Source organism: Schistocerca cancellata, chromosome 5 (genome assembly GCF_023864275.1).
Source record: "Schistocerca cancellata isolate TAMUIC-IGC-003103 chromosome 5, iqSchCanc2.1, whole genome shotgun sequence".
Taxonomy (NCBI): Eukaryota; Metazoa; Arthropoda; class Insecta; order Orthoptera; family Acrididae; genus Schistocerca; species Schistocerca cancellata.
The window spans coordinates 535100156-535115933 of NC_064630.1; the positions used below are offsets into that span (position 1 = coordinate 535100156).

Sequence of the window (15778 nt, forward strand, 5' to 3'; positions counted from 1 at the left end):
ACATGTTCTGAGGCATCAAGGGATCACAAATTTAGCATTGGATGGCAGTGTGGAGGGTAAAAATAATAGAGGAAGACGAAGAGATGAATACACTAAGCAGATTCAGAAGGACGTAGGTTGCAGTAAGTACTGGGAGATGATGATGATGATGTTTTGTTTGTGGGGCGCTCAACTGCGTGGTTATCAGCGCCCGTACAATTATCCAATCTTTGCTCAGTCCAATTTCGCCACTTTCCTGGATGATGATGAAATGATGAGGACAACACAAACACCCAGTCATCTCGAGGCAGGTGAAAATCCCTGACCCCGCCGGGAATCGAACCCGGTACTGGGAGATGAAGAAGCTTGCACAGGATAGAGTAGCATGGAGAGCTGCATCACACCAGTCTCAGGACTGAAGACCACAACAACAACAACATGGTTTTTTTGTGCATTACAATATTATTTATAAATACGTGTTTCAAAAATGTTTTTATTTTCCTGTTTCATTTCAACTGCACGAGCGACGCAACATGGCGACGGCAGAATCTTCGCTGCAGTAACCACAGACATCAAGCAGGCCACTGCCACAGCTTAAGTAATGACCATACATCGCAAGGAGACCCCACAATTCACTGCTGCACACCTTTAACCATCGTATATTTTAAATTCCATTGTAAAAGAATTTAAGAAATCGAACGACAAACGTGTAACATGTCGAAATTCTTCACTTCTTGTTATGTTATGCTCAAATACACACGCACTGAAATTACGTCACAGGTTGTTTGACTCTTACAAGAACAGACAAAATGGACGGGCGAAGGACAATGAAACAAGCAAATGAGCCCAATAAACATAGGTCCGGAAACCAACGGTTTTCTCGATACGATGTATACAAAAATATGGTCTTGCGAATGCTACAACCCTGTTAATGTTTAAGGTTACGTTTGGATGATACGAGGTAAGGAAAGATACGAGGTAAATGCATGATGGCGCACCAACATACTTTCATGCGGCTGTTCGAGAATATGAAGCACGAATCTTCGGCAACATGTGTATCTACGTAGGCTTCTTCTACCAATGATAAAATTCTTCTGGGTGTTGAAAGGCATTATTGTATAAAATACCTTAGTTATAAACTTAAAACCAACTTTTCGACGCTGGCCGGTGTGGCCGAGCGGTTCTAGGCGCTTCAGCCTGGAACCGCGCGACCGCGACGGTCGCAGGTTCGAATCCTGCCTCGGGCGTGAATGTGTGTGATGTCCTTAGGTTAGTTAGGGTTAAGTAGTTCAAGGGGACTGATGACCTCAGATGTTAAGTCCCATAGTGCTGAGAGCCATTTGAACCAACTTTTCGACGGTATTAAGAAGGTCTTTGACAGTAAGAAAGTATTTTATACAATGAAGCGATACAACACCCAGAAAATTTTTTCAATCATCATAAAAAGTGTATTGATTGTTTGCATACCAATACCATTGCGTGCCAGGTCCCTCGACTTGAACTGGTTGGATTTTTTTTTTGTGTGGGGACATTTTGGTGTATTCCACCCCTATTTAAAGCGTCGATGAATCCAGAAACGTGTTGTCTACGGTTGTCAGTGTCTTTGGAACACGCCTGGGATTTTTGAACATGTACGGCCATCAATGACGAGAGGTCCTGCACCTGGATTCACATCACTGGTATCATCTACATCTACACCTACATCTACATTTATACTCCGCAAGCCACTCAACGGTGTGTGGCGGAGGGCACTTTACGTGCCACTGTCATTACCTCCCTTTCCTGTTCCAGTCGCGTATGGTTCGCGGAAAGAACGACTGTCTGAAAGCCTCCGTGCGCGCTCTAATCTCTCTAATTTTACATTCGTGATCTCCTCGGGAGGTATAAGTAGGGAGAAGCAATATATTCGATACCTTATCCAGAAACGCACCATCTCGAAACCTGGCGAGCAAGCTACACCGCGATGCATAGCGCCTCTCTTGCAGAGTCTGCCACTTGAGTTTGTTAAACATCTCCGTAACGCTATCACGGTTACCAAATAACCCTGTGACGAAACGCGCCGCTCATCTTTGGATCTTCTCTATCTCCTCCGTCAACCCGATCTGGTACGGATCCCACACTGATGCTCAATACTCAAGTATAGGTCGAACGAGTGTTTTGTAAGCCACCTCCTTTGTCGATGGACTCCATTTTCTAAGGACTCTCCCAATGAATCTCAACCTGGCACCCGCCTTACCAACAATTAATTTTATATGATCATTCCACTTCAAATCGTTCCGCACGCATACTCAAAGATATTTTACAGAAGTAACTGCTACCAGTGTTAGTTCCGCTATCATATAATCATACAATAAAGGATCCTTCTTTCTATGTATTCGCAATACATTACATTTGTCTACGTTAAGGGTCAGTTGCCACTCCCTGCACCAAGTGTCTGTCCGCTGCAGATCTTCCTGCATTTCGCTACAATTTTCTAATGCTGCAACTTCTCTGTATACTACAGCATCATCCGCGAAAAGCCGCCTGGAACTTCCGACACTATCTACTAGGTCATTTATATATATTGTGAAAAGCAATGGTCCCATAACACTCCCCAGTGGCACACCAGAGGCTATTTTAACGTCTGTAGACGTCTCTCCATTGATAACAACATGCTGTGTTCTGTTTGCTAAAATCTCTTCAATCCAGCCACACAGCTGGTCTGATACTTTGTTTATCAGGCGACAGTGCGGAACTATATCGAACGCCTTCCGGAAGTCAAGGAAAATAGCATCTACCTGGGAGCCTGTATCTAATATTTTCTGGGTCTCATGAACAAATAAAGCGAGTTGGGTCTCACACGATCGCTGTTTCTGGAATCCATGTTGATTCCTACATAGTAGATTCTGGGTTTCCAAAAACGACATGATGCTCGAGCAAAAAACATGTTCTAAAATTCTACAACAGATCGACGTCACAGATATAGGTCTATAGTTTTGCGCATCTGCTCGACGACCCTTCTTGAAGACTGGGACTACCTGTGCTCTTTTCCAATCATTTGGAACCTTCCGTTCTTCTAGAGACTTGCGGTACACGGCTGTTAGAAGGGGGGCAAGTTCTTTCGCGTACTCTGTGTAGAATCGAATTGGTATCCCGTCAGGTCCAGTGGACTTTCCTGTGTTGAGTGATTCCAGTTGCTTTTCTATTCCTTGGACACTTATTTCGATGTCAGCCATTTTTTCGTTTGTGCAAGGATTTAGAGAAGGAACTGCAGTGCGGTCTTCCTCTGTGAAACAGCTTTGGAAAAAAGTGTTTAGTATTTCAGCTTTACGCGTGTCATCCTCTGTTCCAATGCCTTCATCATCCTGGAGTGTCTGGATATGCTGTTTCGAGCCGCTTACTGATTTAACGTAAGACCAGAACTTCCTAGGATTTTCTGTCAAGTTGGTACATAGAATTTTACTTTCGAATTCACTGAACACTTCATGCGTAGCCCTCCTTACGCTAACTTTGACATCGTTTACCTTCTGTTTGTCTGAGAGGTTTTGGCTGCGTTGAAACTTGGAGTGAAGCTCTCTTTGCTTTCGCAGTAATATCCTAACTTTGTTGTTGTACCACGGTGGGTTTTTCCCGTCCCTCACAGTTTTACTCGGCACGTACCTGTCTAAAACGCATTTTACGATTGCCTTGAACTTTTTCCATAAACACTCAACATTGTCAGTGTCGGAATAGAAATTTTCGTTTTGATCTGTTAGGTAGTCTGAATTCTGTTTTCTATTACTCTTGCTAAACAGATAAACCTTCCTCCCTTTTTTTATATTCCTATTAACTTCCATATTCAAGGATGCTGCAACGGCCTTATGATCACTGATTCCCTGTTCTGCACATACAGAGTCGAAAAGTTCGGGTCTGTTTGTTATCAGTAGGTCCAAGATGTTATCTCCACGAGTCGGTTCTCTGTTTAATTGCTCGAGGTAATTTTCGGATAGTGCACTCAGTATAATGTCACTCGATGCTCTGTCCCTACCACCCGTCCTAAACATCTGAGTGTCCCAGTCTATATCCGGTAAATTGAAATCTCCACCTAAGACTATAACATGCTGTGAAAATTTATGTGAAATGTATCCCAAATTTTCTCTCAGTTGTTCTGCCACTAATGCTGCTGAGTCGGGAGGTTGGTAAAAGGAGCCAATTATTAACCTAGCTCGGTTGTTGAGTGTAACCTCCACCCATAATAATTCACAGGAACTATCCACTTCTACTTCACTACAGGATAAACTACTACTAACAGCGACGAACACTCCACCACCGGTTGCATGCAATCTATCCTTTCTAAACACCGTCTGTGCCTTTGTAAAAATTTCGGCAGAATTTATCTCTGGCTTCAGCCAGCTTTCTGTACCTATAACGATTTCAGCTTCGGTGCTTTCTATCAGCGTTTGAAGTTGCGGTACTTTACCAACGCAGCTTCGACAGTTTACAATTACAATACCGATTGCTGCTTGGTCCCCGCATGTCCTGACTTTGCCCCGCACCCGTTGAGGCTGTTGCCCTTTCTGTACTTGCCGAAATATGGGAAAAGAAAAACGTTTCCGTCTGACAGCGTTGCTGCAGCGTATATGCATCGCAGCGCGACTCCGAAGCGGGTATATAACTACCGATATGTAGCCCAGGAACTGGTGCGGCATTCGTGCCTTTCCGACATGCGTGCGGTCAATGCGGAAATGTGAACTTTGGTGACATCATTAACAAATGCGTCCATATAGGACCGTCTTGTCATTTTTCGTTTCTTGGCTGCCGAAGGACAAACACCGGTAGATATTCATCGGAGAATGACGAATGTGTATTGGGCAGCATGTCTGTCGAAAATCACCTTCCCGGAAAACTGCGACAATGGGTGTTGCTTCGTCACGATAACGCACATCCTCATGTCGCAAATGTTGTAATGTGTAAATTACGCCACGTCAAGCGGGAGACACTCGAATACCCGCCCTATAGTCCCGATCTCTCCCCATCCCATTTACACGCCTTCGATCCTTTTCAAAAAGCCTTGAAATGTCGGCGAATCCTGTCTGACGTGGGTGTGTAGCAGGCAGTTACGGGCTTCTTCACACAGTAGGACACGGTGTTTTACCAAACGGTTATCTTCAACCTGGTGCGTCGGCGTGATGATTTCCTCCATGCCCACTGCGATTTTTCCTGATTGGCAAACCGATTTGGGACTGTACGGCCTTAGAATGGAAACTTTTTGATCGCACCTTGTATAATACGAGGGCTATTCGTAAAGTAAGATCCGGTCGGTTCCGAAACTGAAACCAATGTGAAAATCAAATATATTTTATTTGCAACAGTTAGCTAGAACTTCCAGCTACTTCTCTACATAATCGCCGCTCCGACTTAGTCATTTATTGTAGCGCTGTAGCAATTTCCAATACTCTCGTCATACAAGGCAGCCGCCTGTGCTTTCCACCAATTCTCTACGTTGGCCTACAGCTCGTTGTCTGTGCCAAAATGTCTTCTTAGCCAGCGGTTCACGTGAGCGCAGATGAAACACAGGGGGAACCATTTACGGGCTCCATGGTGGGTGATCAAACACTTTCCATCGAAAACGCTGCAGGAACATTTTCATTGCCCCTGCAGGGTGCGTCAAAGAATTGTCACGAAAACGCATGACATTTATGTCTACATCTACATCTACATTTACATTTATACTCCGCAAGCCACTCAACGGTGTGTGGCGGAGGGCACTTTACGTGCCACTGTCATTACCTCCCTTTCCTGTCCACTCGCGGATGGTTCGCGGGAAGAACGACTGGCTAAAAGCCTCCGCTCTAATCTCTTTAATTTTACATTCGGGATCTCCTCGGGAGGTATAAGTAGGGGGAAGCAATATATTCGATACCTCCTCCAGAAACGCACCCTCTCGAAACCTGGACAGCAAGCTACACTGCGATGTAGAACGCCTCCCTTGCAGAGTCTGCCACTTGAGTTTGCTAAACATCTCCGTAACGCTATCACGGTTACCAAATAACCCTATGACGAAACCCGCCGCTCTTCTTTGGATCTTGTCTATCTCCTCTGTCAACCCGACCTTGTACGGATCGCACATTGATGAGCAATATTCAAGTATAGGTCGAACGAGTGTTTTGTAAGCCACCTCCTTTGTTGAGGACTACATTTTCTAAGGACTCTCCCAATGAATCTCAACCTGGCACCCGCCTTACCAACAATTAATTTTATATGATCATTCCACTTCAAATCGATCCCCACGCATACTCCCAGATATTTCATAGAAGTAAATGCTACCAGTGTTTGTTCCGCTATCATATAATCATACAATAAAGGATCCTTCTTTCTATGCCTTCGCAATACATTACATTTGTCAATGTTAAGTGTCAATTTCCACTCCCTGCACCAAGTGCCTATCCGCTGCAGATCTTCCTGCATTTCGCTGCAATTTTCTAATGCTGCAACTTCTCTGTATACTACAGCATCATCCGCGAAAAGCTGCATGGAGCTTCCGACACTATCTACTAGGTCACTTATATATACTGTGAAAAGCTATGGTCCCATTACACTCCCATGAGGCACGCCAGAGGCTACTTTAACGTCTGTAGATCTCTCTCCATTGAGAACAACATGCTGTGTTCTGTTTGCTAAAAACTCTTCAATCTAGCCACACAGCTGGTCTGATATTCCGTAGGCTCTTACTTTGTTTATCAGGCGACAGTGCGGAACTATATCGAACGCCTTCCGGGAGTCAAGGAAAATGGCATCTACCTGGGAGCCTGTATGTAATATTTACTGGGTCTCATCGACAAATAAAGCGAGTTGGGTCTCACACGATCGCTGTTTCCGGAATCCATGTTGATTCCTACAGAGTAGATACTGGGTTTCCAGAAATGACATGATACGCGAGCAAAAAACATGTTCTAAGATTCTACAACAGATCGATGTCAGAGATGTAGGTCTATAGTTTTGCGCATCTGCTCGACGACCCTTCTTGAAGACTGGGACTACCTGTGCTCTTTTCCAATCATTTGGAACCTTCCGTTCCTCTAGAGACTTGTGGTACACGGCTGTTAGAAGGGGAGCAAGTTCTTTCGCGTACTCTGTGTAGATTCGAACTGGTATCCCGTCAGATCCAGTGGACTTTCCTCTGTTGAGTGATTCCAGTTGCTTTTCTATTCCTTGGACACTTATTTCGATGTCAGCCATTTTTTCGTTTGTGCGAGGATTTAGAGAAGGAACTGCAGTGCGGTCTTCCTCTGTGAAAGAGCTTTGGAAAAAGGTGTTTAGTATTTCAGCTTTACGCGTGACATCCTCTGTTTCAATGGCATCATCATCCCAGGGTGTCTGGATATGTTGTTTCGATCCACTTACTGATTTAAAGTAACTTCAGAACTTCCTAGGATTTTCTGTCAAGTCGGTAAATAGAATTTTACTTTCGAATTCACTGAACGCTTCATGCGTAGCCCTCCTTACGCTAACTTTGACATCGTTTAGCTTCTGTTTGAGAGGTATTGGCTGCGTTTAAATTTGCAGTGAAGCTCTATTTGCTTTCGCAGTAGTTTTCTAACTTTGTTGTTGAACCACGGTGAATTTTTCCCGTCCCTCACAGTTTTACTCGGCACGTACCTGTCTAAAACGCATTTTACGATTGCCTTGAACTTTTTCCATAAACACTCAACATTGTCAGTGTCGGAAAAGAAATTTTCGTTTTGATCTGTTAGGTAGTCTGAAATCTGCCTCCTATTACTCTTGCTAACACTGGCTCCCTGTTCCGCGCTTACGGAGTCGAAAAGTTCGGTTCTGTTTGTCATCAGTAGGTCCAAGATGTTATCTCCACGAGTCGGTCCTCTGTTTAACTGCTCGAGGTAATTTTCGGATAGTGCACTCAGTATAATGTCACGCGATGCTCTGTCCCTACCACCCCACCTAAACATCTGATTGTTCCAGTCTACAGGGTGTTACAAAGAGGTACGGCCAAACTTTCAGGAAACATTCCTCACACACAAAGAAAGAAAATATGTTATGTGGACATGTGACCGGAAATGCTTAATTTCCATGTTAGTGCTCATTTTATTACTTCTCTTCAAATCACATTAATCATGGAATGGAAACACACAACAACAGAACGTACCAGTGTGACTTCAAACACTTTGTTACAGGAAATGTTCAAAATTTCCACCGTTAGTGAGGATACATGCATCCACCCTCCGTTGCATGGAATCCCTGATGCGCTGATGCAGCTCTGGAGAATGGCGTATTGTATCACAGCCGTCCGCAATACAAGAACGAAGAGTCTCTACATTTGGTACCGGGATTGCGTAGACAAGAACTTTCAAATGCCCCCATAAATGAAAGTCAAGAGGGTTGACGTCAGGAGAGCGTGGAGGCCACGGAATTGGTCCGCCACTACCAATCCATCGGTCACCGAATCTGTTGCTGAGAAGCGTACGAACACTTCGACTGAAATATGCAGGAGCTCCATCGTGCATGAACCACATGTCGTGTCGTACTTGTAAAGGCACATGTTCTAGCAGCACAGGTAGAGTATCCCGTATGAAATCATGATAACGTGCTCCGTTGAGCGTAGGTGGAATAACATGGGGCCCAATCAAGACATCACCAACAATGCCTGCTCTAACGTTCACAGTAAATCTGTGTTGATGACGTGATTGCAAAATTGCATGCGGATTCTCGTCAGCCCACACATGTTCATTGTGAAAATTTACAATTTCATCAAGTTGGAATGAAGCCTCATACGTAAAGAGAACATTTGCACTGAAATGAGGATTGACACATTGTTGGATGAACCATTCGCAGAAGTGTACCCGTGGAGGACAATCAGCTGCTGATAGTGCCTGCAAACGCTGTACAAGGTACGGAAACAACTGGTTCTGCCGTAGCACTCCCCATACAGTGACGTGGTCAACGTTACCTTGTACAGCAGCAACTTCTCTGACGCTGACATTAGGGTTATCGTCAACTGCACGAAGAATTGCCTCGTCCATTGCAGGTGTCCTCGTCGTTCTAGGTCTTTCCCAGTCGCGAGTCAAAGGCTGGAATGTTCCGTGTTCCCTAATTGCTTCGAACGTTTTCCTGTCGGGACACCTTCGTTCTGGCAATCTGTCTCGATACAAACGTACCGCGCCACGGCTATTGCCCCGTGCTAATCCATACATCAAATGGGCATCTGCCAACTCCGCATTTGTAAACATTGCACTGACTGCAAAACCACGTTCGTGATGAACACTAACCTGTTGATGCTACGTACTGATGTGCTTGATGCTAGTACTGTAGAGCAATGAGTCGCATGTCAACACAAGCACCGAAGTCAACATTACCTTTCTTCAATTGGGCCATCTGGCGGTGAATCGAGGAAGTACAGTACATACTGACTAAACTAAAATGAGCTCTAACATGGAAATTAAGCGTTTCCGGACACATGTCCACATAACATCATTTCTTTATTTGTGTGTGAGGAATGTTTGCTGAAAATTTGGCCGTACCTTTTTGTAACACCCTGTGTATCTGGTAGATTGAAATCTCCACCTAAGACTATAACATGCTGAGGAAATTTGTGTGAAATGTACTCCAGATTTTCTCTCAGTTGTTCTGCCACTATAGCTGCTGAGTCGAGAGGTCGGTAAAAGGAGCCAATTATTAACCTAGCTCGGTTGTTGAGTATAACCTCCACCCATAATAATTCACAGGAAGTATCCACTTCTACATTACAGAAGCAACTGCTACCAGTGTTTGTTCCGCTATCATATAATCATACAATAAAGGATCCGTCTTTCTATGTATTCGCAATACATGACATTTGTCTATGTTAAGGGTCAGTTGCCACTCCCTGCACCAAGTGCCTATCCGCTGCAGGTCTCAGTATGTCACTCGATGCTCTGTCCCTACCACCCGTCCTAAACATCTGAGTGTCCCGACACTATCTACTAGGACATTTACATATGTTGTGAAAAGTAATGGTCCCATAACACTCCCCTGTGGTACGCAATACGCTTGCTAAAATTATTGAAAGGAGATTTACGAATCGCTCATGAGGCACGAAGGTTATCACTGAAAAATTAACAAAATGTATTACCTAGGTATAAACAGAGTGTTTGTACGATACATACGGCAAATGAAAAGAAATCGGATTGTCCCTCCTGTTCTTGACGACCATGGAAAATGGATACTACATTAAAGAAAGCAGTTTGGCCTACACTCAGGTACAATTTTTTTTAGATCACAGTCGTATTAAAACGAACTATCTGTGAAAACCAATTGCGCTGTCATGAACCGTACGCAAAAGCTGAGGTGAAAAAAAGAAAACTTCAGGCATTTCTGTTCCCACTGAAATTAGACGAAAATTACATTATTTATGACACCAGTTCTCGGCAGCTCAATACGACTTTCAGTAACTTTTACATCTGAAGTGTCGAGTAACTTTTCGGATCAGGTTCGTCTAGTGAGACATTGATCACGTGTCTGTGTTGTTCCTGGAAAATTATCTTTCATTTTTCGGACGATATGAGGAGGCTGTACTTTTCGGCATCAAAGGTTTAGATTGTATAGCATTGTAGGCTGTTGGCGAGTTTGATTACCAAACGCTACAACAACAACTCAGGCTGTAAGTTGCGAAAACAAGCGTGAACCGAGCATGCAGTAACGCAGCAGTAGCTGGTTTACCTGTGGCATCATTGCGACGTGCGGAGGCTGCAGCTGCTGCGGCGGCTGCTGCTGCTGGAACTGCTGCTGCTGTTGGTGCTGCTGGTGCTGCTGTTGCTGCTGGTGGTGGTGCAGCCGCTCCTGGTCCTGCAGGGCCGCCACCAGCGCCGCTATGTGGTCCAGCAGCTCCTTGTTGTGCACCAGCAACTGATGCGTTCTCGCCTGAGGACCAGCGTATGCGCGTTAATGCATCACATTCATCTGTGCCGCAATTACTAGCGTAATTAAGCTACTCCGAATAGCATCGCGCTAATGCCGTGTAGTCCTTCAATTTGGAGGGGAAGAGCGTCCACAACTTTCTCCACATAATGGAATTGCAATTATAATAGTGACAAGTCCTATTAACAAAACCAGTATTACATTTCATTACGCTTCAGTAATTACATCAGCTAATACAGATGAGGAACAAACAGCAGCCAGGCAAAATGCGAGGAATGACAGCTTTCCTTCAATGTGGACAAATGTACGATTAAAATTCAGAGTAAAAGCCTATTAGTAAGACTCGCTGTTGACATTCGCTATCCTCGCAAAAACCCTAGAAAACTTGTAGGATAAACTGAATGAAATGAACAGTTTTCTGGGTACGTCATACACTGGTGAGCCAAAACATTATGATCGCCGGCTTAATAGCTTGTTTGTTCGTCTTGGGAAGGAATACATCACTGAATTTGTCTATCAGGGATCCGACAATTTGTTGTATGGAGGTATGTGGCATAAAATGTCTACGCACAGTTCATATAATTCGTGTAAATACCGGGCCGCTGATTTCTGGATGCAGTGATGGTGCCCTATAGCGACCTAGAGAGATTCCATAGAATAAACATCAGGCGAATCTGGTCGCCGAGACATAAGCTGAGTTCACTGTAACGCTACTGAAACATGGACAGTGCTCCGTGACATGAACAATTATACTGCTGAAAGATGAGATCGCCGTCGGGGAAGAGATCGAGCACGAAGGGATGCAGGTGGTTCCCAGCTGTCGGCGTGTCTTCGATTACTACCACAGGTCCCATGCAAACGCAGGAGAATGTCTCCCATAGCATAACACTGCTCCCATCAGCCTGTTTCTGCAACTTTCGAGCCGCCGTTCACTTCGACGACGGCGTCTGTGGACACGACTATCGGCTTAGTGTAGAAAAATGTGATTCACCCGGACAACCGACATGTTTCCACGCAGGGTTAATCTGCTGCGGAGCTCCACGTTAACAGTGTATGATGAACAGTGTGCTTCGAACATTTGTGCAAGAACCAGCATTTTGCCCTTTCGGCAGATACGCCACAGATCACAATCTGACCTACTTCACAGAGCGGCCAATGATCCGAACCTCGTCTTCTGTGAAGAGACGTGGACGTCCAACTATTTACCGTCTAGTAGTAGTTTCACTGGCCTTCTGCTTCTTCGCTTAGATGCTCACGACAGTAGCACGTGAGCATTCGACCTGCTTCGCTGTTTTCGAGATACTCGTTCACAGGCTCTACTTAATAACAATCTGCCTTTTGTCAAAGTCGCTTATCTGAATAGGTTTCTCCATTTGCGGCCCATATCTTCGCTAGGGTGATCCGTCGTCAGCGTCCGTTTCGCTTACATACTCTTGTTAACCCGTCACGTGCCCGCAACGGCACAAGGCGGCATCCAAGGTCGCCGTGGGCAGCGGTCATGATGTTTTGGCTTATCAGTGTACTGATCGAGGGTATACCGAGGAAAGACGAAAGTAATGAGAAGTGGAAGAAACGACGTTAGTGAAAATTTTACTATCAAATTTGGAGAACACGGAGTGAAGGAATTCTGCTGTCCTGGACGCAAAATAACGTATGATGGACGTAAGTGGCAGACTAACACAGACAAAGAGGGCATCCCTTGCTAGATGAAGTCTTGCAGTATCAAATTTTGGGCTTATTTTGAAGAAGAAATTTCTGAGATTTTTCTTTTGGAGCGCAACATTGTGTGGAAGTGGGTCACGAACTGTGAGTAAACCGGAAAAGAAGAAAACAGAAGCGTTTGAGATGTAAGCAGAGGTCCTCCAATGAAATGGGGAGGAGGGAAAAGCGTGGAAAACGTTGACAAGAAGGAGTGATGATAGGATGTGTGTTAAAGACATCAAGGAACAACCATCCGTGGTACTAGAGCTGTAGAGGGTAAAAATGCTAGTCGAATACAGAGATATTACTATCTCCAACAGATATTTGAGGACGTCTGGTGTTAAGTGCTGAGGTGAAGAGGTTGCCACTGAAGAGGAAATAGTGGCGGGCCCCATTACACCAGTTAGTCCTGAGGAACAATGCCCCCCACCCCTCCCCCCAAAAAAACGTAAGATAATGTACGTGAGAAAGGGAAAGAAACCGCACTATCCGTATACCGCATCTGAGGTCCGTCATATTGTTTAGATGTTAAGGGATACATCGAAGTCCAGCACGAAACGGAACTTCCGCGTACAATTATAACAGAAAAAGCTTAGTATTACGTCAACGAAAGCTTTACATCACATTGTATGCCATAAACACATTCCTCCGTGACCTACTACGTAGCCACAATTAGACACATCTGACTCTTTGAACTGTCTATCGAGAGCACACTCAATCCATTAAATTTCGATGGTATTTCGATGTGTGCATTCGTTGAGAAAACAGTATATGGCTTTAGTAAACAAGGTATGAACTTTCTGCGATACGAAGACGACAGATGTCAACGTCTGATCACACACAGATTGTTATTTTATGTCAAGAAGTACAGTAAATAGGAGTAGATGCGAGGCGAATAACAATGAGCCACAGAGATGCGGAACGGACCTGGAATATTATTCAGTGTCCATGTCTTACAGCTGGAGCCACTCAGAGAGAGCCTACAGAACAGCCGAATACTGGGATGTCGTTTACTATGTTTCTCGCTCTGTTACAGGCAACTGTCTATAAAACTCTTAATAAACAATGGGTAACGATATTTTCCACCAGCAATCATACAGATATAAAAGGATGATCTTCTGTGGTAATAATCTTAGTAAAATGTTTTTTTTTTTTATTTTCTTAACACCCTCGTTGATGATTGGAGCATGCGAAGACCATCCTTGTTAAAAGCATCTCTCTAAAAGCAGAACGCACTCAATATTAGACATCACGGAGAGAGTCCTAGAACCCTGGCAGATCTATGGTTCCTTGACGCTGAGGAAAATTTGAAAAGAAATACTGGGAAAAAATCATGCTTATGGAATTCTAGAGGACGGCAAAGCTGATACTATAACCACAACGGTATCTCTTATACATCATTCGATCAAAAAGTTAACAGAATGATTTTAATACTGGTGTATAAGCCACGTCTGAGCGGTAACTATGCTGGCAGCGTGAACTAAAAATATAAACAATAATGCAATGCCGACAGTCTGTGGCTGCAGTCATCTGTAGATTGTCGGCGCCCAGACTCTCACACGCTGCCCCTCGTCTGCACAAAGTAGTAAAGTCATTTGCAAACGGGTGGGATCACCGTGAAGTTTCAACTTATTCTTAGGCCAACGGTTGGGATATATTTAATAAGTTGTGACATAAACATTTTATATACAGAAGTACTGGAAAATTAGTATTTAGCATTTTTATTAAGGAATTATTTGATAATGCAATATCTGAGTATCCAGTTTCACGGGGATAGCCCTCACCGTTTATTAAGCAGTACCTTAAGAGATATGGCAGTCTCATGTTACAGTGATTATTTCATTGTAAATGGCCTTATTATTATCTGTTGTAAAGCCATAGTATAAATGCATCACTGTACGGAGATTATGGAGCGTTAATTGTCCAAAAGTCTCATTTACTTAATTTAAAAGCACTACATGTTTCAGGAGGATATCGGACCGTTATCAAGTTCTTAAAAGTATTATACCATAAAGCACCATCCAAAATGTTCAAGCAGCAAAAATGCATTTTTGTGTTTCATTTAGAGCCCTGTGAGAGCATTAAGCGCTACAAGTATTTAAGATAGTTACAACAAGACGTGTGTAATGGAGAGTAATATGTGTGTAACAATGCATTTAACTGCTTGCCTATTTTTGACTGTGTCTAATGACATAATACTTCTAAGAGCTTCATGATGGCATCAAGTCTTCCCGTAACTCCTAGCGCTTACTAATTACGTATATAACTCATTTAGATAACAGATGGGTCATAACCTCCGTACTGGGGCCTCACTGCTCGTTTTTCCACGGTGGTTACGTTACTCAGAGACGTTTGTGTAACTCTAGATTTTGTAGGTCCATTCAGTTTCCTGGGACAAAGCTTTTTGGTGGCCTCCATCACGTCGTAAAGCATCCCTGTTTTTATTAAGCGGTCCTCAGTACTCTCACTTTACAAAAAGTACGTGAAACTTGATGTCAGTTGGAGGCGACCGAAAAGGGCGATATGCTGTCTGAAAGGAGCGAGACTTGCAGCCAAACATGCTGTAACTGAAAAACCACCTGATGGCACGCATTTCTCTCCCATGGATCGCGTCATCGTCCTCTCATGAGATTCCGGAGACTCTAAGCGAATCCAAAAGTCTTGGAATTACAGTGTGTAAGAGTGTACACATAAGCCAAAACCTTATGAGCACCTACTTAATACCGTGTTAGACAATATATGGAAAGCAAGACGGCAGCCATTCTGCGTGTGGTGGATTCAACAAATTCTTGATAAGTTCCAACACCTATGAGGAGTACGATGTCTACGCAGAAGTCATGCAATCCATTAAATTACAAGCCAATGGCTTTCAGGCGTGAAGCTGGCACCGGATAGGGGCCAAGCTGAGTTCCATCGGTTTGAAATCAGGCCCATTAGGTAGCCAAGACAGCAACGTGAATTTAGTAGCATGCTCCTCAAACTACTGTAGCACGATTCTGACCTTCTGACAGGATCTGTCATCTTGCTGAAAGATGCTGTCGCCATCTGAGTACACATCAAGCATGAATGTTCATGCAGATCATAGTTGTTATTTTGCGTTCAATTACTAACCAAATGTCCGATGAAACCCAGGTTAAGGTCCCATATGGTATAATACGGGCCCCATGTGGTCCGGCGTCTGTGGCACGGGGCGTGTTCCGAGCAGCCGTTCGCCAGCGTGACGGGAGAT

At 44.1% G+C, this 15778-nt stretch overlaps 1 protein-coding gene across 1 annotated transcript in view; it reads right to left on the reverse strand.

Moving 5' to 3' along the window:
* LOC126188668 (carboxyl-terminal PDZ ligand of neuronal nitric oxide synthase protein-like) overlaps nt 1-15778 on the reverse strand; it is a 982042-nt gene that overhangs the window by 32048 nt on the left and 934216 nt on the right. The window contains exon 9 of the mRNA XM_049930273.1: nt 10651-10851. Within this exon, the coding sequence (XP_049786230.1) occupies nt 10651-10851 (201 nt within the window). The remainder of the gene's footprint in view (nt 1-10650; nt 10852-15778) is intronic.